Source organism: Spea bombifrons, chromosome 5 (genome assembly GCF_027358695.1).
Source record: "Spea bombifrons isolate aSpeBom1 chromosome 5, aSpeBom1.2.pri, whole genome shotgun sequence".
Lineage (NCBI taxonomy): Eukaryota > Metazoa > Chordata > Amphibia > Anura > Pelobatidae > Spea > Spea bombifrons.
Window position 1 is genome coordinate 99,331,740 of NC_071091.1, and position 19,990 is coordinate 99,351,729.

At 37.3% G+C, this 19,990-nt stretch overlaps 1 protein-coding gene across 1 annotated transcript in view; it reads right to left on the minus strand.

Moving 5' to 3' along the window:
- CSMD3 (CUB and Sushi multiple domains 3) overlaps positions 1 to 19,990 on the minus strand; it is a 445,444-nt gene that overhangs the window by 88,459 nt on the left and 336,995 nt on the right. The window contains exons 36-41 of the mRNA XM_053466566.1: positions 15,313 to 15,437; positions 13,477 to 13,573; positions 12,999 to 13,103; positions 1,109 to 1,227; positions 936 to 1,005; positions 258 to 374 (exon numbers count right to left, since the gene is read on the minus strand). Coding sequence (XP_053322541.1) covers positions 258 to 374; positions 936 to 1,005; positions 1,109 to 1,227; positions 12,999 to 13,103; positions 13,477 to 13,573; positions 15,313 to 15,437 — 633 coding nt within the window. The remainder of the gene's footprint in view (positions 1 to 257; positions 375 to 935; positions 1,006 to 1,108; positions 1,228 to 12,998; positions 13,104 to 13,476; positions 13,574 to 15,312; positions 15,438 to 19,990) is intronic.

The window sequence follows — 19,990 nt, forward strand, 5'->3', positions numbered from 1 at the left end:
TGTCTTGTCATATCCCTTGAATTTATGTATTGTATTAAGCGCTGCGTAAACTGTTGGCGCTATATAAATAAAAGATAATAATAGTAATAATAATAAAACGGTACAATAAATGTATTATTACGACACATTCCCACAAAGTATTAATGTGCAAAAACCATATTAGGCAAATAAAACTACACAGGAATATTCTTGTGTTTCCCAAGACGATATTATTGATGGTAAAAGCACTTTAGTAAAGAAACTGCGAAAATCCTCACCAAACCCAATGGGAAGTTTTATAGTCCATGTGCAATCCAGACTACTTGGATAGTTTCCAGGAAATCCAGGACTCAGAATGACACCACTGAAGTCAAACATAGATCCACCGCACTGTGCTGGAAGACAACACACACAATTCTTTACATTTTCACTCTGTTTGAGGGCAGGCTGATCTCTGCCCTTTCTATGGTCTGATATTGCAAAATGTATCACCTTCTTGACTTCTGTTTGATATTCACAGTATAAAGAACAAACTATATTCTTATCCAGACATGAAACACATTTAACACAGAGCTGGATTTTTTTTTAACATAGTGCTATCTAACTTTGTCAAGGAGTGGAAAACTTTACTATTCTAGTTTCTTTAGGGATGGGTAGAAAGCTCTTGTAATAGTGATATGGCATTTATAGGCAATAATCATCCCTTCATGTCAATAACCCATGTTTAACCTATTTTGAATTTAGCTATATTAGGGTTGCTACACCAATCTTCTGAATTTATTGTTTTTAGTTTTTGTTTTCCTTTTATATTTTCATAAGGTGGGGACAAATACATCTAAATATAATTAAACCATAGTTCATATTCTCAAAACTTTTTATTCTTGACCTCCATCTCAAATCTATTTTCAAACATGGTTTTAGTGCAGAAAATGTTTAATAAATTACAATGTTCTTACCAATGCAGATAGGAATAGGATAATTCCATCTTCTTACAGGACCAGGCATGCATGTGATATGGGAATGCCCCTAAAAATATATACATTTTTATATTTCAAACAATTTTTAAAAATAGGAATACAAATTACGACGTTTTAGTTATTTGATCTGTACAGTTAATACTAAATCTTACCTGGAGAGAGTATCCTTGGTCACAGTGAAAAGATACCACATCACCAACCATATATCTGTCTCCAACTTTTACTCCGTTGCTTGGCATTACTGGTTCTGGACAAGAGTCTAGGCCAATAGCTGGAAATGTAAGATATGGGTTTCAGCACGGCTAGATTTAATCACTTTTCAATATACCAAAATCCATGAATAGAAGAACGATATTTTTTTCTGGTAAGAGATGTATATACAGTTCAACACTATATAACATAGTAACACGGGCCCTGCTCAAACAAGCTTACAATCTAGAAAGTGACACAAGCGGTAAAGTGCCACTCTTAGCAATGGACCAGCCATACTAGTTAAAACAAAATAATATTGATGGACATAAATATTAACCAAAACCAGGAGAGGGACTAGAAAAGGTGAGCTAAAGGTAAGTGGGAGGAAGTTAATAAGTGTTCCTAAAGAAGTGGGTCTTAAGGATTTGTTTCAAGGAATGAAGGCACAAGGGAAGACGTATAGGTCGGGGAATGGGTATTACAGCGGAGTTTGCTCTCGAGAAGTTTTGTAATCAGAACTAGAAATCAGAACAGTGGGCCAAAGAAGATCAGCAGCTGAGTGGAGGGGCCAGGAAGGAGTGTATTTCTAGTAGATGAGTGCAGAGATTTAAGAAGGGCAACCGCTACAGACAGCTTTGAAAGCAGGAGTCAGGATTATGAAATGAATCCCAAAGCATACAGGCAACAAGTGAAGAAACAGAGGGGAGAGGTGTTAGTAAAGCAATGCTTGAGGATGATAAGTCTGGCAGCAGCATTCACTTTAGATTGTAGAGGGTAAAATGGGTATGAGGCAGACCAGCTAAGAAAAGTTACAATAGCCAAAATGGAAGAGTAGCAAGTAGACTTGTACATGAGGCACAAAATCATTTGGGATGAGTTCTCCGTTTCATTTTTTTTAGATCATTGCTTTTCGGACAACACATTTAATGTCCTGCCCTTTTTTTTCGCAAATGAAATTTGTTGTCAAATGTTTCCTCACTCAACTAAAATATAATAGAATCCTTATTTGACCATTAAAGGACAGTACAAAGCCACGATGGCGGTCACAGTGAAATGCTCTGGGCTTACACTTCATTCACGTTACACTTGAGATACCGGTTCGTTGTTTGACCTCTGTGGTTAAATTAGGATTATATTATATTTTAGGGCAGCTGAGTGAGGCAACATAAGTTTTCTATTCAAGCCACTGTTTGTTAATTTTGAGGAATCTTGTGCTACCCCACAGCATTAGCACAGATCAATTTCATTCCAGTAGCTTGAGGTCCACAGAACTTTTACTTTATTTAATGTAAGAAATTTTTACTTAATTTAATAAAGATTTACTTTACTGAGAGAATGGTGGAGATGTGGAACAGCAGAAGTAACTATTTATTTTTAAAGATGCTATTAAAAGTTTAGTTTTAGAGTAATCTTAGGTATGATTTTTTTAACTATAGATTTATCTAGCATTGCAATGGTTGACTATAGTCTTTTTTTTGTTTTACTGTGTGTAACCTCTTGCATCCTAGCCTCGATTGTTTCCTGAGAAGGTTGCATTTGCTAATACATAATGAGCAGCCCCTGATAGATTTATTGGACTCATGAATGCTTTGTGTTCCCACAGTCTTAACCACCTTTTCTGGGAACATTGCCAAGTGCTAATCACCAGTTGTTTAACCCTGTCTGACCCCTTACAAAATTAATCGGCAACCGTCCCAGAAAATGAGAGGGAAGGGGGGGGATGACTCAGCTACAGCAGGCAAAGGAATGAACACATTTTAACAACATTAAGGGGTGCCCTCATTGTTATTGGAGAATGGTACAAACATGAATGAACAGGTCTAATAACGAGGGCATGAACAAGAGCCTCAGTAGTATCTTGTGTTAAAATGGGCAAATATGTGCAATGTTTTAAGATGGAGGTGTTTTTTTGAATGTAGTGGATGAATGTAAGGTGAGAGTCAAGGGTGACACCAAGGCAGCGAGCGTGAGGGCAGAAGAAATGATTGCACCATTAAAATTGAGGGAAACTGTAGAAGGAATGAGAGCATTAGAGGAAGGACAGAGAAGAAGTCCCGTTTTGCAGAGACTGAGTTTTAAGAATTGTGAAGACATTCAGTTGGAAACAGATCCAAGACAGTTACTGTCACGATCTAAGAAGGAGTGAGATCGGGATAGAATGTATAGATCTGATATACACACCCTGGTATTGCTAAAGACAGAATCTATAACATTAATAACCTCTTTCAGGTTAAAATTTCAGCGAAACAGGACATTTTAGCCAGAAAATTCATAAATGCATTTTATTGATGCTAGTTTCCTTTTAAATATATATTAATTAAAAGAAATAAATGCAAAGTGCTATCATAACTTTGCATGATTGCAAGAACAAGAATAGAATACTAAGTGGAGCACTGAAATAAAAATAATTGTTCATGTGGCATGTGAAGTAGATCATTATTGCACAGTACATTGAGGAATGTGGGTCTTTTTTGCTCAAAAATATGAAATGGATTCAATAATATTATTAAGCACCTGCCATTATTATTGTTAATACCAAATTCTAAAACTTAGGAAGCATTAATAGATCAACATTTCATTTGCTAAACAGCAGGTGTTTTGAGTTCGGTGAACATTATCTATTCATGTTTTCTAATTAACTTCTTTTTGACGCTGCTTGAAAATCTGCAAACTAATTACAGTAATTAAATAATCAAGATTTTCGAGGTGAATCCAAGCCAAAACTATCAGCTGCATTAAAGTCATTAGGACATCTGAACATTTTTCTTTCACTTTATAATGTTTATGTCAAATTAAAAATAAAATAAAAGTTACAGAGCCGAGTTTAATGCCTTACAGCAATTGAAGAAGAGAACAAAGGACTTGGTGTACAAGAGACTAGACTCAAAATTTTTTGAAATTGCATCTTTCTTCTATTCATCTAGTCACCATGTGTGTGTTGGGGGGGGGGGGTTGGTTCCATCTGAATATGTAGTCCTTTACCAAAATCGCTGTCCACCTTATGGGATGATGTTTGTGGCAGCGATGTATTATGGCCTAGGTGAACAAGGCTGAGGGCTTCAAGTCAACTCTGCCAATACCGAATGGGCTGGTTACAAGGGGAGAAATCTGATTTATTATGGAAGACTGTGTTGAGCCAGCAAAGCCTACATATCACAAAGTAACCTAGTGCAGCCATGTGATGTCAGCACCATATTTCTAATTCTATCCCATCCTCAACTAGCAGTAAAATAAATGTAGCCTTGCCTCCAAATCATCTTTCACAGCAGGCTGGGGGGTTTGAAATGAGTTGGAACCTATGATTCCTTGGTTCCAATCTACAATGGGTATATATTGCTGTGTGCCAACCCCAGGGAAGGGGGCAAGCCCAACGCTATCAATCTGCTCCCATCATCTAAGATGTTGAGGCTTGGAATTCAAACACGGCAACCCTAACGTTTGTAACCTACCTCTCCCATGATTAATAAAGTGAGTGGGAAAGTCCAGTCCTCAAGCAGCTCTTTTTTATGGGGTTTTATCTTTATTTTAAAACTAAAGTCTAACATATATTGGAAACAACTTGCAAATAGCAATATATGGCCAATACAAGTAAATTGCATAATGTTTATCAAAAATAACATATCATCTTATAATGTTTACTTACAACAATGGACTATATAAACATTTTTTTCAAAAAATAAAACAAAAAAACATATGACAATTTTTTTATGTAACTGTTTTAACATAATTATGTTTATTATGTAAAAAATAGAGCAGAGATTTTTTGCTATAACTTTTTTTTATGAAATCACAATAAAAATAGATATTTAATCACAATCATTATTCTTGTTCTTTAGTGCAACCTCAAGTGGATAGATACCATAAAATCTGAATACTTGTCTATTGAAAAAAATTAGAACCCAGATTTTGGAAACCATGAAACTTAAGTAACCTGTATTAATTAAATAGCAAAATGATTGTAGCCCTGCCATTTGTTCAAAGAGTTTTCAAAGCACTTCCAAAATGCAAATTCTGCAAATATGTCCCTGGATCCAGAGAACATGGATCAGTGCCAGGGAAGAAAAGGTAACTTAACAAGTATTAACTTAGAAATAGACCATAAGATATAGCAAACTAATTGCAACAGTGTGTCAGAGTATCATATCTATGAAATACAGCCGGAATTTTATAGAATATTTTTTATTGTAATGTCAATGGTTTTTGAAAATAAAATCAGTTCAATTGTTTAATATGTAAAAGTTATGATAGATAAGTGAGAAACAATTATCATTAAATATTACTAATTATTGTCACAGCTATAGTTTAAAGTATGACAAAAAGCAGTATGATAAAAGAAAACAAATGTTACTTTATGTATCCTACTGATTAGACTTGTGCATTCAGATTCATACAAACTGCAAATGTGGTGATTCGTACAAAGCCACAAAAACTAGGGCCAGAGTCCCCACAAAGCGGCTGAAATTGAAGCAAACGTCCGATATTTGCAGACCCTTGGACTCACACCCTCTCACATACTCACCCTTTCACACTCTCCTACCTTCTCTGCCGACTACTTCTGCCGGCCACTTCCGTTTCTGTATCTTCTTGTTCTTCATCTTCTCTCTTCTACCTTCTGTCTTTCATCTTCTCTCCTTTATCATTTATGTTCTCTCTTCTATCTTCACCCTCATCTCTGCAGACATAACCTGGCGCATACATCTGCCAAAATGGCGGTGCACTGGTGACGTCCTCTACTCAATACTCCAATGAGGGAGAGAATGTCACCAAAAGTGCCACGTTTTTGGCCGAAGTTTACCTTAGGGCAAAATGGCAGTGCCTCCTATGACGTCCTCTCCCTCAATTCTATATTTTTGCATAAGTTCACCTTAACTCTTGCCTGGTTACATTTGCGTAGATATGGGCAAAGAGAAGATAAAATATAAATATGGTAGATGAACAAGAAGATGCGTAAGAGATTGTGAAAGAGAGCGAACGAGAACGAGGGTGCGAGAGAGTGAATGAGCATGAATGCGGGCACCTAGCAACAAATTTAAAACTAAAAACTAAATTGACAAACCCAAAAATTTGTCTGAATTGTTTTTCGCCCCTTTGCATGTCTACTACTACCACTAGGACCAACTCACCAAATTTGACTTATTATGCATAAGAAGGCTTAGTGATGCTCTGTAACTCAATTATGCACCATTAGGTATAAAACAATCATTTTTCTAATCCCTAAAAGGATCAGACTTAATAATAATAGCAAACTCAGTGAACGCTTCCTAGTGAGCCCCATGAGAACAGCCGTACCTGCCTTACAAGTCCCATTACCCCTTCTGCCACTGTGTGTGCTGGAAATGGAGATCTGTGTAGCCCCTGGCAATTCCTTCTTCTCCTAATGCTTGGCTCTGGCATATGATGCCATATCTCAGAACACTTTGCCTTATTAGTTGAGGCAAAGTTTCTGCAAAGAAAAAATTGTAAGATTGTAGGTCTTTGCCGCAGGCTGTATAGAGCTCTATTTTCAGACCATGGCAGCTGTTCAGGGGGCTAATGGACAGCTGTCCTTGGGCCCTAAGTTAAGCCTTTTGCCCCTTTTGCTTCATGTTAAGAACAAAATAACAAAATGAAAGAATGAAATTAAGCAATCAAAATAAATTAAATATAATCATAAATTTATGTGTCCTGCAGAAAAACCCAAGAGATAGCTCTACACTTTCTACACTCACGAGCTCTAGTGAGACCTGACTCCCCTACAGACTTTCAAAAATAGATGGCAAATCATCTCACCTCCATGTAGCAGGGCAAGTAAGCCTAAGAATCGTTTTCAGCATGAATGGATTGTGTGTGTCTGTTCCTTTATATATTTTCACGTGTACGTAATCTATGCCTTTTTTTGTGTGGCTTACGGTTAATAGGGCATAGATATCTAGATGGATAGTCGAGCAGTCATCATAAAGGATGCACTTGGCCTGAAAGTCAGACATATTATCAGCACTCACAGCACCTGCTATTGCCAGGATAGACTGCTATTGTTACATAGTGCAACTAGGGCTAGAAAACAAATTATTTATTGATTTTCTAGTTATCTAAAACAAAAATGTTTCCGGTTCACTTAACCTTTTGACACAAAAGTCATGCTTGGCAAACGACGTCTTTTTGGTCTCTTACTAAGTGCTTGTGTGTTCTGAGCATTATTTGTGTCAAGCCAAGAACGGGCATTAACGACTCATTTCATCTTTTAACTTTACATTACTTTATTTGACTCATTTGTGCTCATGCTGTATTTATACATAAAAAGCTTTTTTTCTCTGCAATTTTCCAACATTTCCAAACATCTCGAAAAATAATTCTGAATTCCTTAAATTGATGTATTTTACACATTGAAAGAAATAACCTTTTAAATTCCCGTGAGAATATTTAAGTGAAACAAAAAAAAACTTTTTACTCTTGTGTTGGCGGTAACTTTATCAAAGTGATTCTCATACACAGCTGGTAAACGACTTTATCACCATAGAAGCCAATGGAATGTTCCTGCCGACTGGACCATTCCAGTGTCTGCCATGACAATAAGACAGCTTTTGAAGCTTTGCACCACAACCAGTATGCAGAATGTTGCCTTAAACAGCACTAAACATTAAAATTAATGTGTACCATTAAACATTTTCATGATTTGTTTTTCTGAAATGTCTACTGTTTTGAGGTATGAGGTATTAGAATGTATTAAAATATTATTTGAAGAACAGTGTTAAGAAAAAATCCTGGATGACAGATATATATTATGCCCTGTACTGGTCAATAGGGTTGCATACTCACTGATACTGCTCCTCTAGCAGCAGATCTGGCCCTGCAATACGCGCTCACTGGCTGGATACCCACAGCTACCACTGGCCATAGGGTGACCACATTTTATTTCTGCCATTCAGGGACACACTATGAAGTGGATGAGATCACACCGGCGTATATTATATATTATATATATATATATATATATAGTAGTAGAAGCATTATTAAAACACTCATCTACAGACACCAGACATGCCAGAAGGCTTGTAATTCCCCTCAGAAATCTCATGGTGCTGCCACAACCACAAGGGATTCTGGGTAGGCGAATGCAAATAAAGTCAACAATGATCACCTTTTGTCTCTATATCCACTTTATACATGGATCCCTTGAAAGTAATTGCCCGCTGTACAAGACAGCCTTTAGAAAAAACTCGGGTAAGAGGTGCAATAGCCAGATCACCACTCATGGACAGCTGTTATAGAGGCAAAAGGTGATCATTGTTGACCTTATTTGCATACGCCTACCCAGAATCCCTTGTGGTTGTGGCAGCACCATGAGATTTCTGAGGGAAAAACAAGCCTTCTGGCATGTCTGGTGTCTGTAGATGAGTTTTTAATAATACTACCCCCTTAATTTTAAGTGGAAGGGTTTTCCATCACCTTTACCCACCATAACTTATGTAATTGGTGTCTATATATATATATACACATATATACACACACACACTGTATTTTATGTTATCTATACAAACACAGTGACAAACAGACAAACACAGTCACAAATACACAGTCAAGCATGCATACCTGGTGCTTGTTACAGCTTACACTGAGCTGGGTGTGAAGGAGGAACTCAGCCTATCAGGAGAGGCTTCTGAACTCTCAGGCAATCAGGAGACTTGAGAAGTCTTTCCCGATTGGCAAACCTCCCGGATTGAGGGTGTCCGGGACAATCCAGGACATGTGGTCATCCCCAAATCTAGCCCCGGTGTAATTCCCATATAATTAATCCTCCCAGCAATACAGTCACGTGTCTAGCCAGAAGCCACATGAACGTCATTTGGCTAAAGCTGGCCTCAAAGGGCCAGGGTGTCTTAGGCACTTTAAGGCTCTGTAGAAGTCCTATATAAGCTAAGCCTCCGAGCAATTTCAGAAAATCATTTTATAGTTCATATCCCATTTGCTGCTTATATTCCTGTGACAACGGAACAGAACAAACCTGCAGCTTAATAGAGACAAAGGAAATATGTCAAGGCAGAAAGCGTGAGCCTGAATTTCTAAAAGTCAGAGAGAGGAAAGTGATTTTAAAATTATTACAAATTTATCCCATTAATGTAATCCACACAGCAGGTAAAGAGATGAATAGTGCCAGCCGTGCCAAGGACAGAATTGACCCAAACGCTACCCTGTGATATTTCATACATAGCAGATAATCAAAGTTAGAAAGAAATTAAACAAAACGAGAATCTCAATTCTTCTGGTCTACTAATTTTGTAAAAAAATTACCAGTGTTTTGTGTTATGCATTAAACACTGAAATAAACTCTGTCTAAAAAAAAAGATTTATTATTCTGATGTCTATAAATATTTAAATACATTTATTAAGACCCCATGGTAAAGTTCACTACTCTTATTTTATGTGTTCTTAAAGTACTTATGAGATTATTCCAAAGGACAGCAGCCAAAGACATTACATTTATTTATAAAGCACCGGCCGATTCCACAGCGCTGTCACATTCATTAGAATAATTTATAAACACATACAATCTAGTCTTACAAAGACTTACTTTACCATTTAAATTGTGATTTAAACAATCTAGAAAATGTAATATTGCAGGGGTGTCCAAGTTTTTTCTGCAGTGGGCCACTTCACCAGAATTGTATACGTGCGAGGGCCGCACTCATTTTTCACTGTGAGAAAATATGGCCTTTAATAAAATATGCAGATTAAAATAAAGTAAATGACACAAAACCTTTACTTTTCCCCTCACTGATTTCTGGGCCTAGAAAGTTGTGTGACAACAAATTCAGGATAATTAAAAATGAAATAGTTCTATTTATTCTAGGGATGCACCAAAATGAAAATTCTGGACCAAAACATTCACGGTTCACTTAGCCAAAACCGAAAATGACCCCCACCTTTAAAAATAATCATAAAAACTCACATTTTTAATAAAAGTAGGTAACACACCACAATTGGACAAAAAAAAATAGCAATATGACTTGGCATAACAGCAATCACACTCCTATCATACCCAGGCAACCATCAATACACAAGGGGGGCAGCTAGCTAGGTTTCAGCATATACTGGCTGACTTGACATGATAGGAGTGTGATTGCGAACAACAATCACAGTCCCATCATGCCTAGGTTCCAGCACTTACACATCCATGCTATCACATATACTCATTCATTCACAGAGTCATCTAACCTACTCACTCAAACGCCCTCCCCACCCCCTTACCTGCACTGCAGCTCCTCGATGCCGCTCACACACTTCAGCAGGGGGCGCAGCCTCCCTTTGCGTTCTCTGGTACTGCACCAGGAAGGAAGCAAGAAGCAGGACTGGAGCAGAGTCATGTGATTTCACGTGAACGCTGCTGGGTTCCGCTTCCTCTATGAAGTGCAAATGACCCTCCCACAGGTAAGTAGCAGGGCTCGAGGTGCGGCCCGCGAAAGATCGGTTGCCCTGGCTGCCGATCTTACGCGGGCCGCACCTCAAGTTCTAGCGGGCCACATGTTGGACGCCCCTGTAATATTGTCTTTCCTATGGAAGGCTTGGCAACCATTAGCAGACACAAAAGTCCAGCAAATCATATATAAAATATAGTAGCCAAAATGTATTTTGTATGCAATACTCCCAGCCCACACGAGCCAGTTATTACCAACATAGCATCTGAAAGCCGATAAGAACTATTCAGCCGCCAATTCTGCCCATTATCACTGCTGTAAAAAGCCTCAAGCTTTATATAGTCCTTGTTCTTGTCTTAGATTCAGTATAGCTATATGTCTATCCCATGAATAATACAAATACGTTAAGAAAGGAGTTCCCTGACCCACGGCACTTACAGTCTAAGTAGTAAGAGGGAGTGAGTGGACGTAAAGATAAACTCAGGGTTGAAAGTACCAGTAAGTGCATAGAAGCCCCATAGACAGTGCTTGTATTTTAGTAATAAGTAAACAAAATATTGTTAATTAATACCACAATCATTTGCAGAAAAAAAATATCCCTTACGGACACTTACAATAACTTCATTATATGCAAATACTTCAAGGGGTTTGTTTATTGGAGTGAATTTAAAGTGAGACATTTATTCTCTAATGCATTTAAAAATGTCATACCAGTTGTCAAGAATTAATATAAAGGACACCTTTATTTGCATAATTACTTTAAGTCACTCATTAAAGCTTTTCGAACCGTGCTAGAATTTATAAGTAAAAATTCAAGTTAGAAAGACATTTCTTTCTTCAGTAACTATACAGTTGTGTATATTCATTTTTCCTTCTGTACAGGAACGAAATCTATAACTATAGTGTGTGTATGGCAAGTATTACCATTCTGTTTTAAAGAAAACAATTTAAAGGGGCATACTTGCAAATGAATCGGGTGATACTGCAGAATACCTCCATATGCATTTCCCCTCCCCCACTGCCAGTTTTAAATAATCCTGGCAATGCTGGTATAGTAAAAAGAGTTTCAAAAACAACGTATATACAGTCCTGCATAAACTACTAAGTACAAAACAAAATATTTGGATTTTCCACACTAGGCACCACTCTGAATTGTAAATTATGCTATTTAATATATATATATATTTTTTTGCCTTAATGTTTCAGTTTCAGTTTGTATCAAGGAGATCAAGACACTATTTTTCACCGCTAGTTAACTTTAGTTAAACCTTGAAAATACACTTTGAATTGTTAACAGTTGAGAAACAATGTTGTGTGCCCCCCCCCCCAGTCTAGTGTTTTCGATGGGTCATTGAATCTGATCCATTGTCTTTAGTTTTTAGTCGTTGCAGTTCTTAAAGAAAGAATAAAGAAGAAGGTTGACCATGCCTTTCGTACTAGCATTTATACAATTTATTTCTGCAGTTTTTAAATTGTGCGCTACTGAGCAGTGTATCATTATGAATATCATTAAGGGAAAATATAAACCTACCGCTGAAAAAAAGTCGGAAACCGATGTATACATTATGTCACTGATCCCAACGTTTTGGGAAGAGAGTTGGAAGTCTGTATCCTTAGCACATACAAATGAAAAGTCATTCATTTAATTTCCAGGGATCAGTTAAGCAAATAGTGTTGGCTTACATGTGACCCTTCTATCAGTGAAACAAGAGATAATTTGCTTAATAAAGGTCATTTGGTGACTTTTCCAGCAGTTGCTTTTCATCTCACGGCAGGCACCACAAGTTCTACAGCTCTCCAGTACACTCTCCCTTACAGAACTGAACCCAGTTTGATACCGAAACTCTCTGTACAGAACTGGATAAAAGGTTGTAAGGTAAACAAGCAAAAACTATCTTCCCACAGTTATATACATTGTTGGTTTATCAAGGGTTACAAATCTGCCAAAGACAGAGTTGGAGATTATCCTAGATCAGTGTTCTTCAGTGTGTTTGAGGGAATGGCAGATTATACACACCAAACAACACCTAACCACCCCGCCCCCCCCCCAAAAAAAAATATATGCACTTTGATATACCTGATGGTTAAACAAATTGTTTTGGCAAAGAACATGGCACTTGCAGGAAAAAGTTGGTATGTGGGAAGTAGAGTAGGAGTGGACTTTGGGTCAAATCTAGCCAGTTCCTAGGTATGTTAATATATGTATGCTAATCTTTACACCTGAAAGTGAAAGATGTAATTTCTCACAAAAGCAGGATTAAGAGTCTGTACCACATATTTTGGAATAGTTAGACAAAATGTAATTCACGTACAATATTTTTGTGTAAGCAAAAACAACTGAAATAGTGCTTACTTCGCTCAAGGAACAACAATGTCATACATTTCACTCACACACTAAGCAAGTGTTCACCTACATTTGTTTCCTGAACCGTCTATTGCTCCAAAATATAATAATTACCTGTATATTCAAGATGGAATCCAGCCGCAGAAACACTTATATCTGATTGGAAGTTTAAGTAAAGGTTGTTCGATGTGCTATTAAGAAGAGGGGGGATAGTGGTTCCTAGAAGAGAGAAGATTGAACATAGTCATTATCACCTTTTATTGGTAAAACAACAATAGGCAGGTCATCAAAACAAATGTAAGGCCCAGCATCTAAAACCAACACGTGACATTAGAAGGAAGTGGTCAGTATTGAATAAAAACAGTTTTCTTAACAATGTAGAGAGTGATGGAACATGGAAGGTTATACTTAGAGTGTCAGTAGCATGTAAAAAAGGTCAGTACATTACAAGTTTCTGTGTATGTTGAACATCAATAGCTTCAGAGAACATCAACCAAGATTGTTCATAACGGATGCCCTTTAAAGAACTCAACATCTAAACATGTAAGTCACGACCCCAGCACTAAAAACTTTACAAAGGGTTCTTGTTCACCTGAATAACTGCCAAGTCTTGGAGCATTGTTGTCAGTTCCATCATAAAAATCCAGAGAGTCCCAGTTATGTTCAGTAGCAAAACTGATAACTTGTACCTAAGAGAAGAGAAAGATGTGTTCAAAAGATCTAAATATGGACATGTAAAATGTTTGAGTATTTTCTATTTTCAAATCAAGAACTTAAAAAAATATATGTATTGTTGAATACTAAGGAATAGAAATTAGTCATTTTGTTTACTTGTTGTCTGCCACATACGTTTCACACTTTTATTACTTGGACATTTGGTTGGATTTGCCCCCAAATCAGAAAATGATAAAAAAAAATAGTTTATGCCAATGTATATGTCATGAACATCATGAGACCATGTGACCATGTGATAAACGTGTGACTTGTCATAAAGCAGTCAAAGTTTCAGGTAATGTGACACGTGTAATATCACCAGGAAGAAGCACTTTCAAGCCTGCCAGTTATTATTATTAACTCCATTTTTCGAAGGACAAACTTTATTTCCACCTGCTTACACTTTGATACCACTGCTTGCACACGATGATAAGGAAAGTAGGACACTCACAAGACAAGAGATCTTTCCTACATGTGCCGGTACTGACATAGAAGGAAAACAATGTCAAGAATGCCTGAACTGCCAGGTCAACCAAACAACTATTTACATTGTAACAAAGTGCTGATTATAGTACTTTTACAATGCTACAATCAGCGAGCAGACATCAAAGCGGTCTGCAGCGGAAGGCACTGCGATCAGACTGTCAATCAATAGTCCAATTATGAATATTGTTAATGTTATTATTATTATCTATACAGCGCCAAGAATTTGTGCAGCGCTTCTTATAATACTTAAATTCAAGTGGTATGAAATACTAGAATTGACAAATTAAGCCAAACCACTTCATTAGGCACAGAGGGCCCTGCTCACAAGATAACAAGTGAGAGGCTCCTGTGTCTCAGCAGAGATGCTGATGCTGAACAAAATGCAATTATAGGGTCTGTATGGATGTAGTATTACAGTCTTGGTGCCTAAGGGGTTAACTGGTGTAGGATTGTGCACTTTTACCGTTATTGGATAAAGAAGTGTGGTATACATCCAGCAGATTGGTACTACATGTTATAGTATTATATTAGCCTCCTGACTGGCCTCAAATGTGGATGGGAAGAGTTAATAGGCACTAGCCCAGGGTGCCCATTGGCCAGTCCAGGCCTGTTTATGGTTTTTATGCAGACTACACGCTACTTCATTGATTTTAAGACTGCATTGGTTTTTTAAATTAAATTTGTTGGAAACATTCTCAACCCATCCTCTATATTAACCCCTTAGTGACAAAATGCATTGTTTCCAATGGGTTTAGGGACCGCCCATTGTCCTTAAGGGGTTAAAAAAAATGTGTTCAAGTGAATAAAGAAATTGTGCCATATTACTTCCAGGTGTAAATATAAACAAACAACACAATGACACTTTAAGACTTTTGTCCTGCGGTAACAGTTTGCCTTCATCTTATAGGCACGGGCTACTTGGGTCACATGATCGAAATGCTAGAAATAAGGCATTCCTAAGAAAATATAAATGTCCGCGTCATGTGATCAAATGATTTTTTCTAATGCTTTGTTCTAGTAATATAATTAGCCAAGTAGCCTTGACAGTACATAACACCTTGCTAAAGAAATAGAACACTAAGTAGGAATATCTCTACAATTTCATCTCAGTGACAAATATATGACAATATAAGAGATAACCAACTGCTTTTGCACTTTAACAACTTTTCTGTGTCATCATTTTGAAGAATGCGTTTGACAATAGTTAATATATTGCAAGTGATCTTACCTGAATGCCTGCTCCCTCCGGGACGGTTATTTTCCATATACAGTTCAAATTATTGTCATATGGCTCGGGGTAACCAGGAGACAGGATGGTCCCTTTGCGCTTTGTTAAAATTCCACCACAGGGTACTAAAATAAAGAATAAACATCAGAAGATGTTTACCTACAGTTGTGATGCCTTGTAGCTTAAAATATACAGAAGACAATTTGGCAGACCTCGGCAGTAGAAGTGATGTTGTTATTTATAAAATGCTAGAAAGCAGGTCTCCAACAAATCTAGCAGAAGAAATATGATGTTTTCGCGTCTTCTTATAAACATTTTAACTATATGTCAAATATAAGTGGGAGTCTTCTACGCAGAACTGCTAAAGTCAGAAAATGATATTAATTCCCCCAAGATGGGGTTTCGCTTGGGATTTGAGCTTGAAGAGTTATATCTCTGTTAATCCATCATGAAAACAGGGGAAAAGCAGAGATGGGTATTTAGCATTTACACAACAACTGGATCCTTTCTCTGCTCCATCTAATGGTTTTCTAAGCAGTCTCTTTCTGTAAATGTGTTTTGAATAGGTCTGTATAATGTTGTCTGCCGGATGCATTTCAGGTTTTATAATTGGGACAACTGATTGGATTTGCCCCAGGTTGGATCTCCCCAATGCAGAAAATGAGTGAAACTCTAGTGGAAAAACCCCATCAGCACAATTTAAACGTCATGAATATAATGACACCATGTGACTTCTTAGGATGTCACTAAACATGCAATGCTTCGGTGGGAAGAAACACTTTCAAGCTTGTTAATTGTCTTTTACTAATTACTTTAGAAACAAGCAAAAAAGTGAGATTTCTATGATAATTCCTGCTTTTTGCCCAGTTTTGCCCAGTTATTGTTATTATATAACTTTGGCCTTTACCTGAATGCTACATATGTAGAGGCACTGTAAATAACATCGGACTAAAATATCATAGTCTTAATACTGATTTCATAAAAACCTGTCATATACCCAAAAAATAAGTTTAGCGATTGATTTTAACTAAAACAAACAATAGATTAAATCTATATGTGCGCTAGTACCAATCTCTAAAAAATCTTTAGAGAAATCTGTTGAAAGGGAATAACCTTATAATATAGCCAAAGCCACCATTATTCCATACATATGCCATAATGATTGTACATGCCAATGTTCCACTTATAAATTGACAATGGAATGAACCAAACATTATCTAACACCAACTTTTTACCAACTAAGCAAATTCCTCTACAATGAGAAGACATTTTTGAAAATATTTATTTGAAATAAATTAGTGCAATTTGGGAATTTAATGGTACATTAATGGCAGAAATTATTTTTTATTATTCCTTTGTTTTTTGAAGTTGTTTACTATTTATTTTATTTATATATCTGTGGTCTGCCATTTTCTGACATACTGGGAAACTCCCTGGATTTTACCCAGATTCTGCAGGTGAAGCCCTGCCTTCATGGGCCAGTTTCTCCAGGCAAGGGAGTGATTTTTAGCCACACTCACTCTCCATCCATGTTCTTCTTACATCCTCCCCACAATTTTTCCCTGCTCGCTGACCACTCCCCCCCCACTAAAGGCTATCTGTGGCTAACCATACCCATACATCTTCGGAAGAGGGAAAACAACAAGTAGCCTACCCTGTGAAGCCCATGTTATAGCAATGTATCACCAGGAGACTCTGGCTCAAACTCAGAGAGTTTCCAGGTATGGTTAATACATTCCTTGCCCCCGGCATGCTAGCACAGCTTAGTTTATGCCTGTGGGTAGCTTGTGTTTATGTGTAGTGAATCTATTCCTGTTGTTGGGTAAGAAAATGTATGCAACAGAGAGTGAAGCACCAGCTTACAATACCATACCTGGGTACACGGTGTCTCTACACAATGTGGCAAAGACAAGACAAACATCTCCCTGTTCCACCAACTAGACCACCAACAGCTATCTTGCTACATACAGGGGTGGCAATAACATAGAAGGAGCCTAAGCAGTTGGTTATAGTCCCAATTTATCTAAGGGCCCCCCAAAAGGTGATATGTATTTTTTCTTTAAAATTATTTTCTGATCAAAGATATTGTGTTTACGTGTTTATTTTCACTATGTTTGGAATGGAGTCCTACTAAATCTTTTTGCTTGAGCCACCCCTGGTAAGCACATTTGATTCTATATTTAATTCTGTAAAGTTCATCTCTCAAAACGATCATTAAAGAAGCAGTTTATCATCAGTATATTTAACTACAGTTATAACACACCGTGACTTTTGCCCTGATGTTAACACCTATTCAGGAAGCTAATGACACTAAAAGCAGAAATAACTGTGGTAATTAAGAGCATTAGAGTTTGGTTAATGTTAGCCTATTCCTGAATAACATTTCATTATCTTCAAATAACATTATAGGTTTCTAAATGTTACGTGTGACTCCTGAGATATCTGGGCATTTTAATCACTTGAATAAATTTTGCAAATTTTAATTAGTTCATTTCCATGATGCCTCAAGAGTATTCATGTGCACTTTGGTACGATGCAGAGGGCACGCTTCAATATTTCAAGCCCAGGTACTGTCAAGGGCTAAGGTGGATTCACCACTTCTGATCAAAACCATTCCAATTTACCGTCTATTTTTATATTACTTGTATGTGAGTGTGATTCATATCAAATGTCTATTGATGTCTGAATTAAATATGAGTTGATAAGTTTATACTTTAAACATTAAAAACGAATTGTTATCTTATCACCATCAACTAGTCTCTTATATCAGTCCTCTTCCATTTCTTCCTCCACTTTCAGCCTCTTCGGTCACCACAGCCCCTCTCTTCTACTTCTTTTATCACTCCCTCTTCAAGCCACCATTCATTTCTCTCTCTAACTTTTTGTTAATTAGTAAATTATCTCACACGTCTGGATGGGCAGTTAATTGACCACAGGAGGGGTTTTCTTATGTTGCCTTATACCAAAATCCATAGGCACAGATCTATTGTATGTTTGGTACTCATTGGTAGAAGACCAAGACACACAAATCCAAGCACATACTGTACTGTATTTGTAGTTACTCTAGCGTAAGGCTACTACTTTTTACATGTTTACTCTATAACATGTTACCTAGTTCCAGGTTGTGACCTATTCTACTTTAAAGTATTTCTATGTCATCTTTTTTTAACCCCTTAATGACAAAGCCCGTACATGTACAGGCTTGAAATGCATTGTTTTCAATGGGTTTAGGGACCGCCCATTGTCCTTAAGGGGTTAAATTTATATATTTATTTCCTATGCTATAGGGACTCACCAACAAGCCCCTTTTATTTTTTGTATATATGTTAAAAAATGCAAGACTATCATTATTCTTGTCTGTCTTATACCCCTCCAGACATGATGTGTACACCTTGCAACAAGCCTCATTAAGCATTTCAACAACGGCTTGTGATCAGAATACAAACACAATATGGACTATGGTCAACAAAAGATTTTGTACATGGACGCATATTGCTTCTAGCTTCTTCGTCTGTTTCTGGGGATGCATATTAAACAGTATTACCAAAATAAATAATTGTCTTGATGACAAGGGAAGATCAATCGGTTCGGGTCATTAAATCAACAAAGAGAGCACAGGTAACAACATTAAAAAAATGTGTCTAGGTGCAGATATTCTGTCTGTTTTTATTAGCATGCAGAAATAAGATTGATGTGATACTTTGTCATTAGTATTAAGAGTCAATATATCACTGCCAAGAAACAATGTTATCAACTCCTTCAGCAGGTTTCAAGAAACACAGAGGGCTCCGGGAAATGCAGTACAATGTAACTTAACCCTGTAATGATTATGTTACTAAAGTTCTATGCCATGCATAATTGATGAAATCTGTAGGGAACCAGATAAAAAAAACATCAATGACATTAAAATGTTTAAATAATTACCAGAAAGAGCAGTGATTGATGGCTAATATCTGTAAGTAAAACAAAGCTAAGCGTATGACACATACCAGTCTAAGCAATTTAATATTAGCTCTCTTCCACTTCATTTAAAATACAGATCAAGCCCAATCTGATCTTAAATGCATGAATTATTTACTGACTTATAAAGAATCGGATTTCAAATTCAGTCTTCATTTCATTATCCAAAAGGCTACAGCAAATGGATGTCTTTTTTAGCTTTTATCAACTTAAATACTAGACAGTTAAATTGTATTTCCCGCACCCTCTTGCTAATGCAAGGAGATTGCTTTAGTTAACCCCTTAACGACAATCCCCGTACATGTACGGGGTTGCCGTGCAACGGGTTAACGACAATGCCCGTACATGTACGGGCTGCCGTTAAATAGCTGCAGCTTTGCAGCATCCACGGAAGCCTCACAAATGAGGCTGACCGTGGATCCGGGGAGGGCAGCCCTCGGCAGCCCTCCCCGGAAGAAAAATGGCGCCCGGCTAAAACTGCTTAGGAAGCGATATGAATCGCTTCCTAAGCATAAATGGTGTTACTGACATGCCTCGATATCGAGGCATGTCAGCAACACTACCCCCCGACCCCCGATCGCCTTGTGATTGCTCCGAGGAGCAACCACAAGTGCCATCCTGTGAATGACGTTGCCGTCATTCACAGGATGGCATTAACAATAGAAATGAGTTCATAGAGGGTCTATCCAGACCCTCTTGAGAACTCTCGAGCTCCTCC